The 25673-nt window shown below is 42.3% G+C and overlaps 1 protein-coding gene across 6 annotated transcripts; it reads right to left on the reverse strand.

Moving 5' to 3' along the window:
* Positions 1–376: 376 nt before the first annotated feature.
* On the reverse strand, positions 377–25440 carry PNKP (polynucleotide kinase 3'-phosphatase). Of its 6 annotated transcripts, none has more exons than XM_072110238.1 (17): positions 25330–25440; positions 22294–22432; positions 21908–21954; positions 20568–21104; positions 18152–18231; positions 16600–16657; positions 15989–16096; positions 15435–15506; positions 14124–14172; positions 12197–12267; positions 9936–10028; positions 5989–6085; positions 4435–4496; positions 4240–4349; positions 3665–3752; positions 3526–3587; positions 378–1821 (listed from the first exon to the last, which is right to left on the reverse strand). In XM_072110238.1, the coding sequence occupies exons 2-17, from the start codon at positions 22418–22420 to the stop codon at positions 1701–1703; spliced, it is 1782 nt and encodes a 593-aa protein (XP_071966339.1). In that variant the 5' UTR covers positions 22421–22432; positions 25330–25440; the 3' UTR covers positions 378–1700. The 6 variants fall into 6 exon arrangements, with proteins under 6 accessions (XP_071966343.1, XP_071966339.1, XP_071966341.1 ...); XM_072110240.1 differs by having other exon boundaries at positions 25316–25337; XM_072110239.1 differs by lacking the exon at positions 25330–25440 and adding an exon at positions 25001–25299.
* Positions 25441–25673: the final 233 nt, after the last annotated feature.

Consider the following 25673-nt stretch of genomic DNA (forward strand, 5'->3'; position numbering starts at 1 on the left):
CAATGCAGAGGCTTCATGGGCTAGAACAAAACAATTTCTCAACATATAGAGAGAAAGAATTATGGGTATTAATGATGACATAGATGAAGTAACTAGAAAAAGGTATTCGCCTTAACCACGTAATAAAATGTGTATTAGATACAGGTTTTAAACAAATGCAGAAATTTTATTGTACATCTCTTAGGCCCCTTCTACACTCGCGAGTATGATGCGATAAACTCGCATCACACTCGCAACGCATGCTGCCCGGATCGCATGGCCCGAACGCTGCAAACCGGAACTGAACTGACAAGTTGAGTTCAGTTCTGGTTTGCAGCGTTTGGGCCGTGCGATCCGGGCAGCACGCGTTGCGAGTGTGATGCGAGTTCATCACATCACATTCCCAAATGTAGAAGGGGCCTTATGTTCTTATCAGATTTTTATTTTCAAATCTCAAATTGCATTTATAATACAAAATCCCATGTGGTTAAAATAAGCAATGGTGTATAGTATAGATGTAGTTTCTTCTGGGAGATCCATGAGCTGTAGCATTCTTATGAGCTGTAGCATTCTTATGAGCTGTAGCTCCTTTGGCTCTGTTTTTTTCAATAAAATGCCGGAGGGATAGTAAGGACTGACACAGGCACGGCAGCACAAAAGGAGAAAAGCAGAGCATTGCATTTGTCATTCTTGATTTGTGGAAGACTGTGCCATAACGCCAATTGCTGGAGGCAATGGCCCAGATTTATCATTCGTGAGGCAATGATAAACAGTGAGACATACACCTCACTAATGTGCAGAGTGTGCCATATTATTGAATGAATCTGCCATAATTCTGCCACACCATGCATAAATGTGGCAGCCAGTGTGACTTGCACCAGAACTCCCCTTTAGGCATTCAGTTTTGTGTTGCAGTGGACACAGTGCAGCTGTGACACAAAACTGGCACAAACAGTTCATAAATACATGTGCAAACAGTTTGCATATGTATTTATGTGCAAAGTGCCCCAGAAAATTGTGAAAATCTGTGGTCCCTCTGCATATTTCCAGAATATGTGACAATATCCTGAATACAACATGTATAAAATGTCAGGATATCTCATGCACGTAATGATTTTGGCAGCTATGGACATTGGGGGTGAAAGCAGGGGATGCATAACCCCACTTCTAGAGCCAGAATCTAACAGATTATTAGTGTGTTCCATTATAAATCTGTAAAGAATTTTGTTTTTAATTAAACTAGCAGAGGAGCCAAGGTACTAGAAGAGAACATGTTCCAGTGTTTATTAAGTGCCTGCATTTAGGGGACATATTTGAACGATCTCAACGGCTTGCGAGCGAGCCAAGAAATGACATCATTGGCACGAGTGCAATGTCAAGACGTAAGGTGTCATTCAGTCTGCACTAACTCCTGTAATGGAGGGTCAGTCCCGGTAATGGATATAATCACTTCCACATTTCTAATGATTGTGTTTCTTTCTAGTCCGGATAACAGGATTTATTAAACAATAAGAACAATGTGCTTTGACAAGTAAAAAACAGATGAAATGCTTCAAATCAGCAGCACCACCTAGTGGTGTAACCTATTCATTCACTCTGAGGTCACCAATAAAGGAGCATGTTTGGAATGTCTTTGTCCAGTGCAATATGCAAACTAAAATGCTTTTGCCTCTTTCGCTTGGGTGGTGTCTATATTCCTTTTTCACTATAGAAGATGCACTTCAGCCTTCTGAGAATTGCTGGTATAGAGCTTTTAGATCTGGATCCTTGAAATTTGGTACAAAATTGATTTTAAGAATTTCACTGAAACCTTCACTCAGAGTTGGAGCCACATATTTACTTCTGTACAGGAAAAAGAAAATATGTAAAATAATGAGAAGTCAGTAGTTATCTTTTTTTATACTGAACATTTAGAATGCATTATTCTGGTTATTGAAAACATTTATTAAATAGGATTTTTGACACCAATTTTTAGATCAAAAAACCCTGTAGAAGATTTTACCCTAGCAGTGTCTGGTACAGTGAGTCTAGAGTTACTGTGTGTGGCTGTCAACTATATTTTCATTAATGATAAAAAAAAAAATCCACTCAGAGTCATCTAGTTCCTAGTAGGTGCTCTGGGTCTCACTTGCTAGTCTTGCCTCCCCAGTGTCTTATGTTCCCTGGCCCAGGGATTATACCTAATGCTCCAAGGCTTAACGGGAACCTGTCACATTTTCACAAATACAGCAAATGACAGGTTCCCAGAGAGCACTAGTAACTAACTAATACCCTTCTTTTAGCTAAAAATAGCTTCCCTGGCATCCCCATAAAATCAATTTTTATCTTATATTCCCTGGCATTGGAGGGGAGCTGTCCTACCTAGTGGGCACCTCTCATCTACTCAGCCCCATGTTCCATGCCTCTTCTCATCATGTTATGTGACCTGGGTGACATCATCTAAGGTCCTACTGCATTTGCAATGTCTACCCTATGTACATATCTGATCACGCGAAATCACAGCAGCCTTCAAACTGTGATTTCATGTGATCAGATACATAAATGAGGTAGACATTGCAAATGTAACAGGACCCTAGATGACGATATCTTGTCCACATGACTTTACGTGCCCATGATGATGTAAATGATGTAACATAGGTTTCTCTCAATGTTTCATACAGCAGAATATCACAGCACTTAGAACTGTCAATCAGGAACAAGGAGGCAGGACAATGCAAGTAAAATTGAATATTCAGGGCTCACTTAGTGTGAATGACAAGTTTGTGAAGTTTACAAACGGATTAAAAACCATTGCTTGTATCCCTAAATGGTTCCTTTCCTTCGCTGCAATGTTACAAAAATCATAGTTTTTTTATTGAAATCTTTATTTTGGATGGGTTAATTTGCATGACAGATTCTCTTAAATAAAGAGTCGGGACATTGAATTGAATATTTTCCCTTTCTAATATCTTTGTAAATAATGAAACCTTGTGAAATCTCTTTACTATGTTAAAATACCTCTGTTACTAGTCCTCTCTAATCTTCTAAACTGCTCTGATCACTGCTCAGATCTCCCTTCAGTGAGAAGCAGAGGGAGGCTCAAACACACAGATCTCTTGGAGTAGATATAGGTAAGTATTCTGCTGGAATATTAGTTTATTACTATAAAATGCTAGAAATCTGATAAAAACTGGTTTCTGACACAGCACATGTCTGTGTTCTGCTCCAGCCTAGACATATGAAGTGCAGTATCACTGAAGACAGTTGAGCAGTTTAGGAGTCAGGAGAGGACATATAAGAGGAGAACAAGGCATTTCCCACTAGTAATAAACAGTATATCCCAAAGTTTCTCATTTACTTTATTCATTTACAAAAACTTTTCTTAAATGATTGTTACTTTGATAGAGAGACTAGTTGTTTAAAGTTTCCCTTAAAAAATACTATAAAGATATAGTGGTAATTATAGGTCTGCTTTATCCATGAATAAATGGGATATTTCAGCACAGCTTATTTCAAATAATATGACATTTCTAACAACGACATTGTACCCAGTAAGCGTCAACTTACTTGTAGCTATTGATAACCATGTCATTTACAGAAACGTGTCCTTTACTGGTCATCTCCCGAAACTGTGAACAAGCATAGAATTGTTATTTAGAGCCGTAAACCATTGATGGGCTATATCTGTTGGACTATATACACCTACCCGATTGTTGTGCTTGGCAACTTCAACAGGTGCCGAAAAGAGAAAACAACGAATCGGAACTCCTGCCTTCTGTGCACAACTGATGTACCTGAAGTATTATGGAGTACACATATGACTGGAGGTCAGAAAGAACAGGAGACTTGCTTTATTAACAAATGTAAAGGTAAGGCCTTATGCAGTTGGCCGTGTGCTTCACCTGGGTTGTAACCCTGATGTAGCAAACGGAGCCTCACCCCTCGTCTAAATAAGAAACAGCGCAGGTGCGCAACAAATCTGCCTCAAAGTAGGAAATGCTCCATCTTTGCAGCTGCAGTTGTCCGGTTCGGTCACAGTGTGCCTATATGGGGGGCCTTGAGCTGGCCCCAGTTTGTTCATGGCCTCCGCACACAACAATAATAATAATAATAATAATGATAATAATAATAATAATAATCTGTGCACATGAGGCCTTACATCCAGATATCCTTGTATTCCGCACAGTTCCGACAAAAGATTATATGCTATTTATATTGCTAATTAAGTTAAATAAAAGTATTTACTATAAAAGTTGTAATTTGATATAATCACACACTAACCGGCTGCGAGATTCTTTGTCAGGGTTGGTGTTATCAACTACAATACTTTTGCCATTTCTCAGAGCTTCCTCACAGGCTGCAACACACTTCTGCCATGTTCCAAGTGTGTCCTATATAAAAAAAAATCCATATCAGGATACAGACCACCGTGTATACTACAAACACTTAATCCACTCACCGTTATGATCTACTCACCCTGTTTGCATATACATATCCTTTTGACACCAAATGTTCCTTTATAAAAGAAGATTTTCCCGCTAGGCAGAAAAAGAAATGGGATTCATCACCCTTGTCCTTACCATTGAGGTATATCACTGGTTATTAGTAATAAGTGAAATACTACCAGCTTATAATTTGGTCACAAGTAAATCCCATCACTCTATATAATTATGGGAACTGACCTCTGGGACTGCTACTTATCCTAATAATCATGGGGCCATTAGTCTCCCTTCTAAGCATATAATGTTGACCCTGGCCTCCTGATATATCCAGAGGGTGACTGTGTTGTCGTACAATTGGGTAGAACTGTGCTTTAACCTGCGCCCATTCAGACCTGTATGCCCCTCACCGATGCACTCTGCCGCTAGGCATGCCCCCCTTCTTTATACCGCTCCACACAGGGCGTAAATAGTGAAATAATGGCAATTCCTGGCACATTTTTCAGGGCTTGTATACCAGTATACTTTTGTATAAGCCCAGATCAATGTCCCCCCATGTGTCAGATGTTTCACACCTCTGTCTTAGTAAGAAGGCCTTCTCCATGGATTGAATTTATTAGGCAACATATACCACATTTTACTTTTGATCCGTCCCTAACTGACCTGAAATCTATGCTAGTTAGAACCTGGCATAGGTGTTAGCCATTTACAGTTGTAAGGGGAAATTATAATACATTTTAATGGCTGCTGTGACCCTGACCTCTAAGCTATAAGGGTGGTTGTGACTCTGACCCCTCACACAGTGCAAAAACAACAACTTTCTGTAACTTTATGATAACACTAAACTGTAGAAAACAGTAGCGTTCCCAAGGAATTTAATCAGTGCAGAATTTTGGAAATATCAAAACTTAATGTCCCCCAATTCATTTTAACTGGGCCAATCTGAAGGCTTATTTTCTGTTGTGTACTGGTTCTGGACACTGCTTTCACTAGTCACCTAGATCTACACTGGTTGCATTGTGAAAGGAGCAGAGCATAGGACTTCTAATAGCTAAACTTGTCCTCCAAAGCCAATTGTCTGGTATACAGCTGTATTCATGTACACAATGTTCTCCACAGCCGGCAGTCCAGTGCAATATATACAAAGTGCATAAATCACATATCTCAGAATGACCGAGCCACCAGGGGGAATTTCATAATTACCATCTCAATTACATCTGTCAATATTTTATGATATATAATTTGCTTATACTACACCTCATAGCTGGCACCGAGCCCAGAACGTGTCTCCATTTTTAAAAATGGAATTACATCACATGTCTATTCTGCAGAAGCCTGGCCTCTGATATTATATGACCTCATCACATCCACAACATTAGTTACGGAGTAACGCCCTCTCTACTACCAAACTATATTATATACATTACATTTTAATACAAACCACCAACCCTCCTGATTTATGGGAATGGTACCTCTGACTCTCCATGGGGGTGGGGGCTTCTGAGTTGTTTGTTAGAAATGGCTACCTGTACATATTACCAAGAATCAGATCAATAAAACCGTTCTACACATGACAACAAAACTGACATACCTGCAGGAAAGCCGACTGTTACTACTACTTCCTGAGAAGATGACACCAGGGAGGAAGATAATGGCTCGTACAGTGGACCATTGGGATCAAGAGCCCTCTGTTGGTAAAACAGGAGATGATCAACAAGTATAGAACAAGAGAGAACAAGAGTAAGACTTCTATTTACATTACAAAAAGTGAGGTAGCAAATTATTCCTTAAAGAGGTATTCCGGGAATATGAACATCTGATATAAAAACCCATGATGCTATAAATAATACTATGATGCTATAAATAATACTATGATGCTATAAATAAATGTATATAACAAAACTCAATGTCATTGATCACAAAATGGTTAAATAGTTTGATTTTATGATACACAAAATTTTATGGCCTCTCTAAAATATCTAAAGTCATCACCAAGATAGATGTCAGATGCAGGTCATGTGATGTGGACATGTGACCAGAGGCCATCTTCTGTCTGCTCTGAGCGAAGAAAATCAACAGACTGATTAAGGGCCAGTAGGATTTTAATTCCTCATTACAGGGTATGTCAACAGCATTTTTATGGGGAGCAAAATTTTAAATACCGTATATACTCTAATATAAGCCAACCAGAGTAGAAGCCAGGGTACCTACTATTGACATGAGTATAAGCCTTGGGTGGGAAATGCATTAGTCACAGTCTATACCCAATATATAGCAAGCAGCCCCCCGCCCCCTAGTATATAGCCAGCAGCCCCCCGCCCCCTAGTATATAGCCAGCAGCCCCCCGCCCCCTAGTATATAGCCAGCAGCCCCCCGCCCCCTAGTATATAGCCAGCAGCCCCCCGCCCCCTAGTATATAGCCAGCAGCCCCCCGCCCCCTAGTATAAAGCCAGCAGCCCCCCGCCCCCTAGTATAAAGCCAGCAGCCCCCCGCCCCCTAGTATACAGCCAGCAGCCCCCCGCCCCCTAGTATACAGCCAGCAGCCCCCCGCCCCCTAGTATACAGCCAGCAGCCCCCCGCCCCCTAGTATACAGCCAGCAGCCCCCCGCCCCCTAGTATACAGCCAGCAGCCCCCCGCCCCCTAGTATATAGCCAGCAGCCCCCCGCCCCCTAGTATATAGCCCGCAGCCCCCCGCCCCCTAGTATATAGCCCGCAGCCCCCCGCCCCCTAGTATATAGCCCGCAGCCCCCCGCCCCCTAGTATATAGCCCGCAACCCCCCGCCTCCTAGTATATAGCCCGCAACCCCCCGCCTCCTAGTATATAGCCCGCAACCCCCCGCCTCCTAGTATATAGCCCGCAACCCCCCGCCTCCTAGTATATAGCCCGCAACCCCCCGCCTCCTAGTATATAGCCCGCAACCCCCCGCCTCCTAGTATATAGCCCGCAACCCCCCGCCTCCTAGTATATAGCCCGCAACCCCCCGCCTCCTAGTATATAGCCCGCAACCCCCCGCCTCCTAGTATATAGCCCGCAACCCCCCGCCTCCTAGTATATAGCCCGCAACCCCCCGCCTCCTAGTATATAGCCCGCAACCCCCCGCCTCCTAGTATATAGCCCGCAACCCCCCGCCTCCTAGTATATAGCCCGCAACCCCCCGCCTCCTAGTATATAGCCCGCAACCCCCCGCCTCCTAGTATATAGCCCGCAACCCCCCGCCTCCTAGTATATAGCCCGCAACCCCCCGCCTCCTAGTATATAGCCCGCAACCCCCCGCCTCCTAGTATATAGCCCGCAACCCCCCGCCTCCTAGTATATAGCCCGCAACCCCCCGCCTCCTAGTATATAGCCCGCAACCCCCCGCCTCCTAGTATATAGCCCGCAACCCCCCGCCTCCTAGTATATAGCCCGCAACCCCCCGCCTCCTAGTATATAGCCCGCAACCCCCCGCCTCCTAGTATATAGCCCGCAACCCCCCGCCTCCTAGTATATAGCCCGCAACCCCCCGCCTCCTAGTATATAGCCCGCAACCCCCCGCCTCCTAGTATATAGCCCGCAACCCCCCGCCTCCTAGTATATAGCCCGCAACCCCCCGCCTCCTAGTATATAGCCCGCAACCCCCCGCCTCCTAGTATATAGCCCGCAACCCCCCGCCTCCTAGTATATAGCCCGCAACCCCCCGCCTCCTAGTATATAGCCCGCAACCCCCCGCCTCCTAGTATATAGCCCGCAACCCCCCGCCTCCTAGTATATAGCCCGCAACCCCCCGCCTCCTAGTATATAGCCCGCAACCCCCCGCCTCCTAGTATATAGCCCGCAACCCCCCGCCTCCTAGTATATAGCCCGCAACCCCCCGCCTCCTAGTATATAGCCCGCAACCCCCCGCCTCCTAGTATATAGCCCGCAACCCCCCGCCTCCTAGTATATAGCCCGCAACCCCCCGCCTCCTAGTATATAGCCCGCAACCCCCCGCCTCCTAGTATATAGCCCGCAACCCCCCGCCTCCTAGTATATAGCCCGCAACCCCCCGCCTCCTAGTATATAGCCCGCAACCCCCCGCCTCCTAGTATATAGCCCGCAACCCCCCTAGTATATAGCCAGTGCCAGCCCCCTTAGGAGATAGCCAGTGCCAGCCCCCTTAGGATATAGCCAGTGCCAGCCCCCTTAGGATATAGCCAGTGCCAGCCCCCTTAGGAGATAGCCAGTGCCAGCCCCCTTAGGAGATAGCCAGTGCCAGCCCCCTTAGGAGATAGCCAGTGCCAGCCCCCTTAGGATATAGCCAGTGCCAGCCCCCTTAGGATATAGCCAGTGCCAGCCCCCTTAGGATATAGCCAGTGCCAGCCCCCTTAGGATATAGCCAGTGCCAGCCCCCTTAGGATATAGCCAGTGCCAGCCCCCTTAGGATATAGCCAGTGCCAGCCCCCTTAGGATATAGCCAGTGCCAGCCCCCTTAGAATATAGCCAGTGCCAGCCCCCTTAGGATATAGCCAGTGCCAGCCCCCTTAGGATATAGCCAGTGCCAGCCCCCTTAGGATATAGCCAGTGCCAGCCCCCTTAGGATATAGCCAGTGCCAGCCCCCTTAGGATATAGCCAGTGCCAGCCCCCTTAGGATATAGCCAGTGCCAGCCCCCTTAGGATATAGCCAGTGCCAGCCCCCTTAGGATATAGCCAGTGCCAGCCCCCTTAGGATATAGCCAGTGCCAGCCCCCTTAGGATATAGCCAGTGCCAGCCCCCTTAGGATATAGCCAGTGCCAGCCCCCTTAGGATATAGCCAGTGCCAGCCCCCTTAGGATATAGCCAGTGCCAGCCCCCTTAGGATATAGCCAGTGCCAGCCCCCTTAGGATATAGCCAGTGCCAGCCCCCTTAGGATATAGCCAGTGCCAGCCCCCTTACAATATAGCCAACTATAGGTTTTTCACAAGAAAAAAATAATAAACAAGTCAAGGCTCTACATTGGAAAGTAGAGAAGTGTTTTGTTTTGTGTTTTGAAGCCTCTTCAATGTTTAAATTTTTTCTAGGCAGAACGCCATACCTTTCATAGTGGCTGTTTCCTGTATTGCAGAATCCTTTTATCTGCGGATCAATTTGTCCCTTCTAATATCAGTATATAATATTCTATGCAATGTACTAGGAGGCTGGAAAAAAATTTTTCTTACAGACTTTTTTTTTGTTCTCCTTTATTCTTTAGGCTATTAAGCGCATGGAGATATCAGATTGATATAGTTTTTGTTACGTTTGAATACCTATAAAAATACATAATGTTTTTCTGTCTTATCCCCTTATAGACTTACCCATAATGGCCTCCTCACTATATAAACATAAATGACACCTATACATCATACCAGCAGAGCTTCCGCTTTTTAGTAGGTCAACAAACTAGGTAAATAATTCATGGAATATTGTATATTATATGTTATGATGCCAGATGTGTAGGACCCACTGCAGTTTATAACTCACATGATTTCATCTGGTGCACCAACATAAGAAAACAGGATTATGTAAAAATAATTTATTTCTATATCTTGTTCACACTCACAGGATCAAAGGTAGGTAGTTGAAATTGTGCCTTCTTCCAGCCAAGGAAATACTCTTCTGGAGTGTAGAACTTTATACCAATGTTGAGAGCAAACTAGAGGGAAAAATTACAAGTTGTGAACTCCATCAGATACAATCAGAAAATTACATCACAGTCCTGTCTTAAAAGGGACACTGTTACCAGATTTAGCTCATTAACCCCTTGCTGTTGATGACCTTTTTTCCATTTTACGTTTCTATGTTTCACTCACCATAACTTTTTGTACAGTGGTGAATTTGTTTTCTGTGTAACAAATTGTACTTCCTGGTGTCACTATTTAATATTCAATGCCATGTACTGGGAATTGGGCAAAAAATGCCGAATGTCAGTACAATCTTTAAGATACAAAATTTAAATAGGTATTACAATGTTTTTATAGATTTTGATAAATGAAAACTTTTTACAAAAAAAAAAAAAAATTCACCATCATCTGATGCCAGTAAATTGGCATAAAAGGATCTGCAGCTTAAGTTTCCACATACATCTTTAAATGGCAATATCTCAAGTTCTGCAACTCCCAGAACCACAGATGAGATATTTGACATATGACATCAAAATGATTATCGGTCCTATAGATCCATAGTGGGTTTAAAGTGACAATCTCCCTGCAGCCTTTAAAATATGACTCTTCTCTGCTAATTTTCACATGACATCACATGAGGAGATTATTTATAGGTAAACAGGTCAGACGTCACATAAAAAGAGTAATTTCCCAAATCTACATTTCATTCCCTGGTAGTTTAGTGGGATAAAGGCTGAGGATGGATCTGATGGTGGGGGGTCAAGTGCTGAGACCCCCAGTGAGCGTAAAAACAAGGGATCACAAGTCCACCTACCACCACATTTAGGGGTAGTAGGCTGTCACCAAATACATGCCCGTTATCTAAGAGGTTAATTGGGATTCATCCAGGCACGTCTGCTAATCTGAAATATTGACTTTATAACTTTATGGAAATGAGCCGAAGGTGCTCAGCGCATGCGTGTTTATATAGCAGAGTGACGTTATAAAGTGGATATTGTGGGGTAGCAGATGTGCTGGAAAGTGCCAGGATGACTCCCAATTAACCCCTAAGTTTGCAAGCATGCATGGTAAGATGTCCTTTAACAGAATAGAATTTTTGTGATCAAGATGCAGAACTAATGAAAATTCATCCTGGGCATTTTAAAACCTTACAGATTCAAAGCACAATAGCAAGAAGAAAAAAAAACAAAAAAAACAAATCGCCCTTTGGAAGTACAGGCAGTCCCCGGGTTACCTACAAAATAGGGTCTGTAGGTTTGTTCTTAAGTTGAATTTGTATGTAAGTCGGAACTGTATATTTTATAATTGTAACCCCAACCAATTTTTTTTCTGTTTCTGTGATAATTGGATTTAAAAAAATGTTGGGTTGTCATAAGAACCAGGATTAACAATAAAGCTTAACTACAGACATACTTAGTAACAGTTATAGCTGTTTATTGTTGCCTGGGACTAAAGTACAGTAAATTACCAACTTCCAGAGGTCCGTGTAACTAGGGGTCGTCTGTAATTCGGGTGTTCTTAAGTAGGGAACCACCTGTATATCTGCAGTTTTGACGAAACTGATCCAAAGTCGCAGACAGTGTTAGTTTAGATGCAGGCAGCTGTGTTCTCGCCTGGTCGGGAGAAGATCATAACGCTCCTCACCCCTCCTCAATCCAAAGGCAGATGAATGGCCACCCAACTTGGATCGGCTTCTATTCTGGTCGTGATCTTGCCGCAGCCAGATTCCGGTCGTCTTATTGTACCCTAAGGTAGCAGCACTGGAGAACTGTGTGTGTAGTAAGTAGCAGTAGGACTTGGTGGACTCCGGTGTGAAATGTCTTCATTAAACTGCTTCCCAGCCCCTCTGCCTCTCCTGCTGTTATATCTAACGAGAAGTCTGCTACTGCCCTTCCTCAAAGCAGGTGGGAATGGTAGCGCAGCAGTTCAGTGATACCTCAAAATAGAAGTGCCCCCTCTCCTTTAAGTCCAAGAACAATCCAGGATCCAATTTTATAGTCCTGCTTCTACTAATAATACACACAGGTTTGCTTACACAGATCTCCAGGGCTACTGCCCAGCACTGCCTGGAGCTTTGTATTGTCAAAACTGCTGGTAGACCCCTATAAAATGATTGTATGCCTAAGGCTTTTCATTGGTACAACCTTCTAATTTTTAAGGTTGGAACAGTTCCATCTATGAATGACTTTAGACTACATACCAAGCGATCACTACTGGAAAAATCTTTCTTCTTGCGATCTGGAGCCCAGTTTGCAGGTCTACCAGCAGCATCTATGCAAATATAAAGTCATTAAAATTTCAACAATAGTTCAGATGTGGGTAGAGCTCAGAATGGGTGTATATGTCAGACACTAAGAAGCTACAGCACTCACAGTGTTCGGAGAGAACTGCGAGAAAGTCTCCATTAATTCATCAACAAGCTCTCCAATTCTTAAACTCCGACGCTGGATCCCTAAGGGTGTACATGCAGTTTCTGATGTCCAAACATTGAGTGGAGGGAAAAAAAGAGGAGGAGAAGCCCCTCTCAACGATATGTCCTCATATGGGGAAATTCACCATGACTGGGACCTAGGAGCTTTGAATGGGTAGGTGCAAGAAGCAGATTTTTTGGACACTGGGAGCAACTATAATATGGACACTGTTCCTTTTTCTCTATCTTTATGATATAATGATAGAGTTACCCCAAGTGATACCCACTCAATAAGTTTACATGCCCTGTGCACTTATATATTTAGAAGTTTGCTCCTGGATGTATCCTTGGTCTCATGGCAATATAGTTATTTGGAGTTCTATTCTTGACTTGTTTTTTTATATAATGTTTGTGATGTGTCTTTTATTGAAATTATCTCAATGAAAAATTGATTTGTTGGACCTGAATACTCTATGTGCTTTTGGTTTTGGATATCCGTTAATGGAGTTGGTCATCATAGACTGATAGGAGGGGCACTTTGTGTGATCCATCCTGAATATAATAATTGTATGTAACAATTAGTTAAGTGATATGTCCTCACCCATTGTGCAATCAATAGTGACAGTAAACGATTGTCAATGGCAGGAACGTAATTCACACTGTAACATAAAATTTCCTTCTGCTAAGATCTGGAAATGGTTTGATCAGATATATGGGGTGTGTAAAAAGAAGAAGCTGTTTGTGCTTTATGGTTGATCAAATGATCCTTTCTACCATGGTCTATCTGGCCACCTGAAGCCTCTATACCTGTCCTGTACCAATAACTGCTCACAAGCCATATACTGCTTAAAGCAAGAATAACTGGATGGTGTGCAATGTGTTAAAATGTGTTCCAATGCCCTATGGTATAACCTCATTTAAAGAAGATGGTCACCAAGTCAAAGGGGGGGGGGGATTTATTTTGAGTTTTTCACCAGTAAATACATAAAAAGCTCCACTTCCTCACCAGTTTTGGGGATTTTCCACCCCATCACGCTCAAAGTGTAGTAGGACAGGCAGTTGGTGGGTAGGAGTGAGTGCTCTAGGAGAACTTAGGTGCTCTTCTTAAAAAAGCAAAGTTTATTGATAAAATTGTCTAAAATTCTAAAATGTCCTTATTCATGAATGAATGAATGAATAAGTTACGGAAGCCATGAATAAGGAAATATATTCCCAAAAACGCGTAGCCTGAGTTTTATCTTATTGTCTTGAGTTATGTTAACTCAAATCAAACACACTAGATTTATCATTAATAGTAACTTGGATCTCCTATAAGTTGGCAAAATTGTGGGACATAGCATCATTTTTGGCGTACAAAGTTGTCTGCATGAAGCCATGTCCCCTTCTGGAAGCCGTCCCCTTTTGTCGTACAAGTCTAAAACCCTTGATCAATATGGATTTGTTTTTTGCTGCAAATAATGAAAGAATTCTGACTTACACAAATGTCTAATTGGACCATGAATTATCTATCTGCTTGTCTTGTTTTGCAGTAATCCACAATAAATCTCAGGGTAGTTATGGCATACATGGTCAGAATACCCCTTTAAAGGCGCATGGCTCGGGGCAGCAGGATAGTGGGCCCAGGACCCAAAAACATTTCTTAGTAGGAAGTACACACTCCTGGGCCCTGCTTCTTAGAAGTTTTTAGGGTATTATATAGCACAGTACTGTTCCTTACCTCCCACATAAATACACTCATCCTTATTCACTGTAATACCATCATTAGCCTAGAAAAAGCAAAAAATATGCATCAAACTTTACAATGGGAACCTGTATATTACACACATAACCGTCACATGGAATTGGACTGGTTAAAATCGTCTTAATCCTCCTGATAATAATTGCTTTTCAAATGGCTTCCTGGTCTACCAGTCTACCCACAATGCCCAGTAGAGTTGCTGCTCTAACCAGTAATCAACCCTGTCAGCCAATCAGATGCTAACTTAAGGAAACCTACCATCACAGATCTACCTATTAAGGTAGATCCAATGGCAGGTTGATCTAATGAATAGCATCCAAGCCCTTTTTACGACCAATCCTCCTACGATGACAGTGTGGAGCTCTTGTAACTGCACACTCATCCGCGTTCTGCATAGAAGATTTTTTCAGAGCTGGCGGCTCCATGTACTCGGCTCCAAAGACGGAGCTAGTGTGCATGCACACTTGTAGCTGCACACTGAGGATGTCAAAGTAGGAGGATCGAAATAGGCTACTGGGGCGTGGAGTAGCCGTGTAGCTTCAGCTCCGGCTACTCCACGCCACAGTAGCCTCTGTCAGAAATTTGCATGTTAGAGTCATAAAAGATTTAAAAAGTTAGCGAAGACTGAAGGATGAGCCCTAAAAAGTGCTTGAATCCAACCTGCCACTGTATGTACCTTAATAGGCAGATCCGTGATGGTAGGTTTCCTTAAGTTAGCATCTGATTGGCTGACACGGTTGATTACTGGTTAGAGCAGCAATAATGGTAGGTTTCCTTTAGTGGAATTTGCAATCAACGCTTCTATTCTTTCTCCCTAAAGTTATAGTGCCAGTCGTTATTAGCGATAACTAGAAGTGAGATCCACTAGTATGATCAGGTGTTTGGATGGTAGGTTGTGCAATGAGGGCCAGTCTCCAGGACCTGACCATCTTTTTAAGAGGCACTATAGGTATTTTAAATAATTCAGGAGGAGAGGCACTATACTATCATTAAATGGTGGGTCACTCAAAATAATTAAATTATTAAAAGGGGTGCTATATAGATTATCAGTCATTAAGAAAGAGTAATTTTTTGTAATTCATTTTGGAGCAGGCCCTGGAGAGATGTGTAACCACTGTGTGCTGCCAGTAGCTCCGAGTAAGCGCAGTAGCAGTCTTCTGGTTTAAATAACAACCCACACAAATATACTGTTACACAGCCCTCCAGGGACTGTCTGCAGTCTTGCATGGTCAAAACTGCTGTTGGGCTTTAATGAAACATTTTTTAACCCAGACTGTGGACCCACCTCACCTTTTCACACAGGTAATCCCACATCCCAGTGACAGGTTTACGGTAGATGCCCATACCAGTTGCCACAAATATCTGCAATGAAATACAATAGGTCTTACCAAGCAATTATATTGAAAGACATGGTTAGCTAAGGTTCCATCTTTAATAATGAACTAGAAAATGTATGCTTGGTGTTATATTATATCTTATCTAAAAGGAACACAGGAGATATAATGAGTACTCATGGCTAGGCCTCCTTTTTCCATTTAATTCTGCAAAGACTTGAGAAGCATTCCCCCATTCATGGAAAAAGCCTGGATCCCACTGGAGCAATCATAGAGAAAGTCTGTGAATCCTGCATCCATCATAGATTCCAGGAAAGCCTGTGCGAGCAGCATCTCTTCACCTACTCTCTAGTCTTGCATCCCTCCAGTTGTTCTCTGCCCATTACAAGGTATGTGCACATTGATTCACATATGCTTAGTGTTCTTCCTGTTTCATTTAAATGGAAATTTGTAGGACCTTTTCAAAGCTGATCACTGGGGTAATGTTTAAAGAGGATAGACCAAACAAACCTGTACAGGTATTCCCAAATGATCCAAAATGGCTTCTGCTTTGGCTTTGAAAACTTCAGGCCTAAGCTTTCCACGGCTAATTCCCATCTGATTTGTGAAAAAGACCACCTAAAGAGGACAATGAAATAAATAAACCCACAAAATAGAATGATGATACAAAACAATCAGTTGTTTATTTGCAAACAACAGCAAATTGTCATTTTTTGTTGTTATTAACATTAGTATACTATCTTTGGTCAACTCCATTAAATAAGCCCTTGCTTGTTATACTAACATAAATCTGGTACGGTAATGCTATATATCGTTATCTAATTTTAAAGCTAGCCAAACACATTAGGTAGCCATCTGTCAAACACAAGCCCAACAAATCACCACACACACACAACATATTCTATTCTGAGAAAGATGCTCTCAGACAGCTCTGGGGTAAATCGAGCTATTCTAGGACAAGAGGATTGGGCGTATTGAAACCCAAAATGGCCAACACTTTTCACCCCAATTATTTGCCATCAGTGAGGAGGCTCCCAAACAGATAAGATGGTTGTCCGGTCCTGCTACAATCCGTGAAATCATACATTAGAAATGTTAACTGAATAACCTGCTTAACTCACCTTATATCCATCTGCCAAGAGTGCTTTCAATTTTTTGGGAACTTCCGGATATAAAATTCTACAAGTTATAAAGAAACAAATGTTTGATGAACAGAATCAAAATTTTTATGACAATGATTATTATGAAGTGTAAAAGATAACGCAACCTGAATTATTAAAGGGGTTCTCCAGTGACAAAGATTGCCCTCACTATATCCAATTATCACTTCACTAATTCAATGTCATTAGATCTTTTTCTATGAAATCAAAGTCATTCCTGTGCCCTGCCAGCTTACAGTTTGCATAGAAATGACCTGTATACTTTCTCTGCTCTCCAGTCGGGCATGTGCAGTCAGCTCCTTGTTCCCTGCTGTGGGGATGTGCCTGCACCTTTTATCTGTATGAAGAAGATATGCTGACAAGAGGGGTTGTGGGAAATGTAGTCTTTTGGCAGAGTGGGGGCAGCCATCTTGGAGTGACGCAGCTGCAGCAGTGAGCTGTGAAGCGAAAAAGTGAAGGAAAACAAAGCATACAGCCCATGGTGGTGAGGTAAGGGTGTGTGACTATAATAAATGTAACAACTGGTCAGTTTAAAATGAAAAAGTACATATAGTGACTGGAGAACCCCTTTAAATTCTGTAATAAAACAAATATATCTGCATATAAATGTACATAGCTACTTTACATTTTCTTTTTCTGCAGCAATTATATGAAAACGATTTGTCAATTCAAGTTTTGCTCCTAAAAAATCCCTAAGGCTTCCTGCAGAGAAACATGTGCAGTTCTCAGGCTGCAAACAACAGTCCCATTTGTCATTTGCGCATGAGCACTGCCAATACAACAATGGCAATAATAATAGGGCAGTCGGCTCATGCATGGGGCTGTGGATGCAATGGAACTAAATGGGGATGAGTGTTGACTGTAGAAATAATGGTCATTACATGTCCTAATGCTCCATGCACAGATCTGCTAATGGTGGCTGTCATCCAGCTGCAAAAACGTCAGCTATCTCATGGCTGCCATAGAGATGTCTGAGCCAGGCGGCTGCACTGCAGGTGGTAGGGTAGGTCCTATTCCTGCCCGGATTTGCAATATGGCTGCGTAGCTCCATATGGAGAGGGCAATTCATGTGAATGACAGCTTAGGCCCTGCTCACATCTCTAGGTCTTCAGTAATTATCAACCAAAACCAAAAATGGAACACAAAGAACGGGTGCAAGTCTTTCCAGCGACTATACTTTGGTAAAATGGATAAAAGCTCTGTAAGTTTGACCACTCCTGGTTTTCTCACAATAGCTGATACAAGTAACTGAAGACGGAAGATGGGCCTTATTTGGCCAGGGAAAGTCATTTGTAGCCAGGAGTTTCCCCTAACGTCACTTCCACAGGATAAAGATGCCAATACAAGGGGTCATTCAAAAGGTATCACAAAATAACATAGAATGAAAGCTGCTCCTTGAGGAGGATCGAGGGTGAAAAAAGTAACAGGAGTTGGAATAAGGTATATAGACAGATGTAACTCATTATGGGGCAAGCAAGCGATTAACTATAGATGAAGGGTATATACCACTTACCTCCAATCATCTGCACTGGTTGGGAAGACCTTCCCAGACTTTGTAGTTATTATTGTTCCATCAATGTCAAACCCGGCAACCTACAATGAAGACAATACAACAACAGGTTCACAGCACAAAAGCAAAATTATCCAATCGGCATTGGCTGTATATACAGAGCCTGTAGATGCAAAATTGAGCGAAACAACCAGCACTACAAGTGGCCTTACTAAAGATTGAGTGGGTTTATTGAGTGCCTCAATCTGTAAAATAACTCAGAAACATTATTGGACCCTATTATTGGACTTAACAAGTAAAAAAATCAGCCCTAAATCAGCTTTGTCAACCAAAAAATATTAAAGTCATTTCTACGAAAATATGCCGATACGAAAACAAATGAGATTTTCATTATATTAGTTTTTTTCCAGTAAAATTGTAAAAATATGTAAGTGATCTATTGAATAAAGATAATATAGTATTTTTAGTGTAGGGTGTACGACCCCCAAAACATACAAAAAGAAAGGAAACCAAAATTGACGATTTTCCTCCATACATTCAAGGGTTAATAAAATCTCATCAATAAGCTACAGGTCCACTAAAATGAAGTATTTGTAAAGTGCATCTCATGTCGCAAAAAATAAGCCCTTATGTGTTCAAATTGCCAAAAAAATAAAGATTGTATAGCCAATAAAAAGTGACAATGCTCTGAATGGCGCAGCTTCCCTTCGATGCCCTGGCGTGTGCCCATACAGCAGGTTACCACCACATATGGGGGATTGTTATATATGAGAGATTGGGTATCAAACTTTGTAAAACATTTTGGTATTTTATCCACTGAGAATTTGTACATTTTATGAAAAACACATTCATTTAGCCAAAAATATTTTGATTTCAAAAAATTGCATCAGATTTTGTTTTAAACCCTCTAAAACAAACTTCATAAAAGTTGTTTTACGTTGAGGGGTGTAGTTTCTATAATGGGGTAATTTATGGGGTTTCACTTTTATTTAGACCTCTCTAAAGGTACTTGAAACCTGAGCAGGTACCTCAAAAGCAGGATTTTGCGTTTTTTATGAAAATGTGAAAAAATTGCACCTAAAATTCAAAGCCTCATAACATCCTACAAAAATGAGAGGATGCATAAAAACCCATGTCCACATAAAGTAGACATTCGGTGAATGCTATTCATTAAGTTTCTTTGCCGTTATGACTATGTGTGGAATAAGTGGAACATTTTGAATTTTTCCAAATTTTCACCAAATATCTGATTTTATCATAAATAAATGTAAAAGATGCCACCATAATTTTTCAACTAACACAAAGTGCAAAGTGTCACGAGAAAACAATTTCAAAATCACTTGGATATGTCAAAGCCAAAGTTATAACCACTCATAGTGACACAGAAGAAGAGTGAAGAAATCAGGCGATACCTTTTTGAGGCTAACTGAGTATATTTGATGGTGAGCTTTCTAGAATACCAGTTCTCTTCGTCAGACATGATGTTATGCATGAAACAGAAAATTCACAGCATGTTATACACACTAGGCAGTGATCATCAAAGGATATTACAAAAACTTTAAAACAACTGATTGATAAAAACATGGACACCATTTTTTATGACAGGACGAAAATAAAAACATTAAAAACCTGTGAGGCGGGACACATGAGCCCTGGCTCTTATCTGCTTGTGGCCTCCAGGTCAGAGATAGGAGGTCATGAAGCTGGCATGAATGTTAAGACCACTTTGTAAGGTGTTGAATCTCCTCATTAATTTATACTCCCATTATTTCCTTTCCTTCTGTGTCTTAAAATGTCCCATTAAAAAAGTAATTATAGGAAAAGGAAAGAATGGGAGTATAAATTAATGAGGAGATTAAACACCTTACAAAGTGGTCTTAACATTCATGCCAGCTTCCTGACCTCCTATCTCTGACCTGGAGGCCACAAGCAGATAAGAGGCAGGGCTCATGTGTCCCGCCTCACAGGTTTTTAATGTTTTTATTGCTGTCCTGTCATAAAATAAGATGTCCTTGTTTTTATCAATCAGTTGTTTTAAAGTTTTTGTAATATCCTTTGATGATCACTGCCTAGTGTGTATAACATGCTGTGAATTTTCTGTTTCATGCATAACATCATGTCTGACGAAGAGAACTTGTATTTTCGAAAGCTCACCATCAAATATACTCAGTTAGCCTCAAAAAGGTATCGCCTGCTTTCTTCACTCTTCTTCTGCTCTCCATGGCTAACACAGTACAAATCTACACTACTAGCATAGATGACACAGGGCAGATTTGAAAAAATGGGCCATGTCACGAAGGTGGCTTTGGTGTTAAGGGGTTAAACTGATGTATGTGGGTCATTATTATATGGGACATACCAGTGCTATAAGGAAATTGAAGGAAAAAAGAGAAGGAACTGAAGGAAATGAATGCTATACCTTGGAAGATGGCTGCACACCTTTCTTGTTGAACACTAGAAGCTTTCCATGTTCCTCCCAGGTATCTTTGCTGCAGGCTCTACCTCCTGTAGTGACTGAAGAGTCAGCGGATGCGTTGCGGCTCGTTTGGTTTGCTTTGGCTGCTGTCTCCTGCAACTCTCTCAGTTTACGGGAAATTTCTTCCTCCTCCGAATCCTCATCGCTTTCTACTGGCTTTGAAGCAGACTCCTGAAACTTAGTTCTTTTACTACTTGGCTCCGATTTCCCATCTTCCTCCCGTTGGCTCCTCTTGTTACTTTCTGATGTGCTAAAAAAGTCTTTAAGGGTCTTCTTTGGAGAGGCGGCTGCAGCTACTGGCTTTTTGTTCATACGTAATGTGGCCTTGGGTTTCTCAGTATTTCTTGGGCTTTCAGTATTGAACACGATAGTGTACGGATATAAGGAATTTACCAAATACAGAGTCTGATTGTCTTTCATCAACGTGCTCTCCCCATGCTTCAGCTTTACCTCGCCAACAGATGTAGGGTTTGGGCCAAGCTAAAAGAAAGCACATTACAATACTGATAACTGTCCAATAATATGCTGGGGTACATCTTCTAGACTTACATTATTCAAAGAGTCAGTGACGTCAGCCAGCTTGCAGCAATTCCATGCACGCACAATCATTCCTTCATTGCAAAGCCCCACTGAGGAGCCACCGGCTGCCTAGTGAAGAGATGACTGTGCTTGAGCGGGAATTGCTGAGAGCTGGGTGAGATCACTGGCCGGCACAGAGGAGAAAGGAGATGAGCTTGCTTGGGGTGTAAATAATTAGGAGAACCAAGAGGATCTCTGGTGAGGCCACCCAGAGCCCCTCTGCCTCATTATCAATATTTTTAAATCGGACCATACAAAGGAATTATATGAATATATGAAGGATGATAGGGCCACAAGCAGAATGTACGTCACACTGCTTTATATTACAAGCTGGGAGCTTTTCTTTAAATAGTGATTTATTAAAGTTTGGTATAGCTGTGGCCATACCTACCTATACTGTGCTACATTCTCACAAACGGCGCACTGGAGACGAGGAGGGAGAGCGCCACTCACCCCTCCTCTCTCCATAGAAAATAGAGACACACAGCCGTTCTTTCACCAAAGATTGAGCAGGCTGGTTGTGCTCACCTATATCTGGTCGCAAATTTGCAGACCTTGTCCCGACAGGCGTGTAAATTGGTCCTTAGAGTAAGGATATAGTATACTAGCATAAAGTTTTATGTGAAGCAAACATTCTTCCTGTACACACCTACAAGAATATTACCTACTGATCATGTGAAGCACAAAGATCAAATATTCCTTACCTGTGAGACACGTACAACTTTCCTCTCCACATTGGCCACAAGCTCCACTGTAATACACAAAGGGTTTTCATCATGACAATGTACATTTTTTTATTCAATCCCACCTTAAACATATAGGTGCATAGTAAAGAAAAAACAGTGCTACGCACTCATGTGTTTTACCATATGATGTTATTTAAGGTGTATGAGGGGATTGTGTAGGAGATGGGGATGTTCTGGATGTAAAAACTTAAATACAACAAAAAGCCTATAGACAAGAATGGCACTGTTTTGGATAAATTGCAGCCCCCCCTTTATCATAATCCTGGACAAGAACTTTAGTGACATCTCCATAACTTCTATATGCATTTACTACATTAGGATAAGAGAAAACAGAGATAACAAACCTTGCTGCTTAGAACACTTTCTATCTATTATGCCGGTCTGAGGACCTCTTCCAAGGATGACACCTACTCCATCTGGGAGCTCGATAGGACCAGGTTTGCCATCTGTGCTCTGGATGTAACACTTCATCACCACACAATCCTGAAAGAGGGAAAATACTTTTTTCTAAATGAACTTCAAAGTGCGTTCACATGTGGTAGTAACAAATGCGTTTTCAATTAAAACACCTGAGAAGAGGAGATTTGCCTGGTTACATAACTGTTAACAGTGTTAACACTTCATTTTGTAAACGTAATGTTAACAGCTATGTAACCAGGCAAACCTCCTCTTCTCAGCTGTTCTGATGTGTTTGAAAACGCATGTGTTACTGCCACGTGTGTACGCTCCCTCAAAAAGTGCTTAATTTGGGACAGAAAAAACAAACATCCATTCGGGTGGTTTCCCCCTTTTTTTTCCGTAAACCTTTGTGATGTAGCCATGTCCGTTTGTGTCTGATTCTAGTGCCAAAGTAACTTGGAGATATTTTGTTTCCAATTGTAGGTGAGGTTTTATGTCATGTTTTTAAGCTTGCATTTCACTTTTTCTATCACGTGCATATCATTAGCACGATGAGCCGGCAGGTGTAAGAGACTATATATACACATGCTCCATTTGCTTAGAAACTAGCCATGAGTAAGGGTGTCGTGTACGCCCGAAACGCGTAGGCCATTTGTCAGCATTTACACTCACCATCAAACATCCTTTTTTTTTCCGTGTATATCTTCCGTGTTATTTTAAACAAATTTTTGGAATAAAAAGTTTTCGATGGTTTTATCTACACCTGGTGCGGCATGCAAATTTTTTCCTGTTGAAAATTTTTTTTTCCTGTTGTATGTGTCCTAAGCCAAATTGGCTTCAGTGAGAAATCACCAATGTCAAAAAAAAGATTTACATATACTCGCCTATGATCCTCTTCATCTTGCTCCAAGCCTGACACGCTGGCACCTAGAAAAGAGTTATAAAAAGCAGCATAGGGCAGCTGGAGTCTGGCGTTCTGGGCTGCTATGTACGCACGCACGCCCGCACACCTCCCTCGCCTATGCTCCCAGCCTCCTGCATGATAGATGCATCCCTCTACCATGTCGGAGAGGGAGGTGATGGCTCGAGGAGGCGTGCATTATTAGCAGACTGGGGCGTGATCCATGCTGCTTATTATACTGTATATATTCGAGTATAAGCCCAACCCGTGTATAAGACGGGGAACCTAATTTTACCACTAAAAAATGGAAAAACCTGTTGACTTGAGCATAAGCCGAGAGTGGGAAATGCTTTGGTCACAGCCTCCCAGTATATAGCCAGCATGTCCCCTGTAGTATATAGCCAGCCATTCACCTGCAGTATATAGCAAGCCCCCTTAGTACATAACTAGCCAGCTCCCAGTTTGCCCAGCAAAAAAAAAAAAAAAAATAAACTCAGTACTCACCATTCCGACATCCTGGGAAGGTCCTCCTCTTGCTTCAGCTCGCTCCAGGTTAGTGAGGGGTCCGTGCACAAGACCTGGCCAGCGCACTCTATGATCTCAGCGGCGGCTGATGTCATCGCTGCTTGGCCGCTGCCGGCGGAAGAAGAGAAGAGCGGCTGGGGACGCCATTTTTTTTCTTGACTTGAGAATAAGCTGAGTTTGAGGTTTTCTATACCCGAATATATACGATAAGTTTTCTAGGTGGTGTGTCAAGCTTAGAGAAGACAAAAGCAGGAATCAAGATGAAGCGAAGTGCAGGCGAGTATATGCAGAGGTTGTTTATTTTTTTACTTTTTTTAAATGGTAGATTTCCTTTAATCTGCCCTCATAAATCTTGATTTCAAGCTGGATTTTCATATGACGATGATGACTATACACACAGATTGTTTAGGATCAAAGGGAGGCAGATCTGAACGATTATCAGTGCTGATGTTCAGCCAGGTAATGCCATCCTATTCGTACCACATAAGTAATCTGTGAATGTGAAATGACTAGACACAGATGAGGCAGGGGGGACAGCTACATCAATCTGTACAGAAGCCTCTCAACATTGCACCAGTAAATAAGCACGGAGCCTCCTCTCATGCTGTTATTGGCTTTCGTTAGTGTCTGTTTGTACCACTTCTGTTAGGTAGAGCAGAAAATTGGACAGTTATGTTTTCTGTGTGAAATCATGGAAACGGAAGAGGTGCAAACGAACAATAACAGAAGCCATTAAAGGGGTTGTACCAAGAATAGGGGATTACAAACTGATCAGGGAGGGTCTACTGGGACACCCACCCATCACAATAACAGAACACCTCAGCAATTCAGAGAATGAATTGGGGGCCCCACACTCAGTATATGAGGGGATCCCGAAAATTGGATGTCATTATCTACAAATAAGCTGGTTATACCCCATCCAGTGGATAGGGAATAACTCACAAACTGACACATGAACGCATCTTCTAGACTTCTGTTATTATCGTTGTAGTCTAGGAAGATTACAGATCTGAAAACAAGTTTGAATCTAACATAGACAATGTTCAGTATGGCAAATGTACAGGATATAAGGCTCTGTCCACATTGACCAATCTGTTGCACATCAGACATTTAGTTACATTGCTTTACAATAGAAAACAGCGCAGCATGTGACTGCTGCTCATCCTGCTGAGGGAAGAGCCACAAGTTCTACAACTTTTTTCATACTTTGCGCTTCTTTCACTCACTACTTTCTATTTTCAGTTCTTAGGCGAGAAGAGCAGCCTCCACGTTACCCGAACTTCGTCTGAACTGAGGACCGGACAGCGACACCAATAATACAGTAATGAACAATGCGCAATATCCGCGGTGTAATAATCTGCAGAACTACATCTCCCAGCATGCACTTCACGCTTGTTCTGCAGGACATGCCAGGGCTTATTACTTTCACATTATGAACGTTCTAACGTATTGCTGTAAATTACAATTCCCAGAATACACCAGAGTCTGGTAGAAAAAGCCCATGTACTGTAGAACTGGGCACACTCCCCCTTCCCACACACCTCCGGACACTGACCTGTGCAATACAACCGAGTGCAGACTACGGATAATATGTACTAGAGAGCTGAAGGACCTGGGGTGACGTCATCTACATGTGACCAGACTCTGGGGGGAGGAGCGAAGCAGCATAGTAATGGAGACATATGGGGTTGGGAGTGGGTACAGGCTGTGAGTAGGGGGAAGGTAGACATCTGAGGGGTACAGGCTTTATGATTAGTGGGGGGACATGTGGGGTGCAGGATGTGTGAGGAGGAAGAGCACGTGTGGGGGTGCAGACTGTGAGGAGGAAGTAAACATATGAGGGTACAGGTTGTGTTAGAAGGAGGGGGGCATATTATTGGGGTGAAGGCTGTGTCCGGA

This window comes from Engystomops pustulosus, chromosome 6 (assembly GCF_040894005.1).
Source record: "Engystomops pustulosus chromosome 6, aEngPut4.maternal, whole genome shotgun sequence".
In the NCBI taxonomy this organism is placed as follows: domain Eukaryota; kingdom Metazoa; phylum Chordata; class Amphibia; order Anura; family Leptodactylidae; genus Engystomops; species Engystomops pustulosus.

Excerpts from the sequence above, each read along its gene's own strand:
- PNKP (XM_072110237.1), bottom strand. Across the intron at positions 21,955-22,293 it reads AAAGTGTTCTAAGCAGCAAG|TGGAGCTTGTGGCCAATGTG; the intron begins GTTTGTTATCTC and ends TGTGTATTACAG. Across the intron at positions 21,105-21,907 it reads AAGTTGTACGTGTCTCACAG|CTTGGCCCAAACCCTACATC; the intron begins GTAAGGAATATT and ends GCTTTCTTTTAG.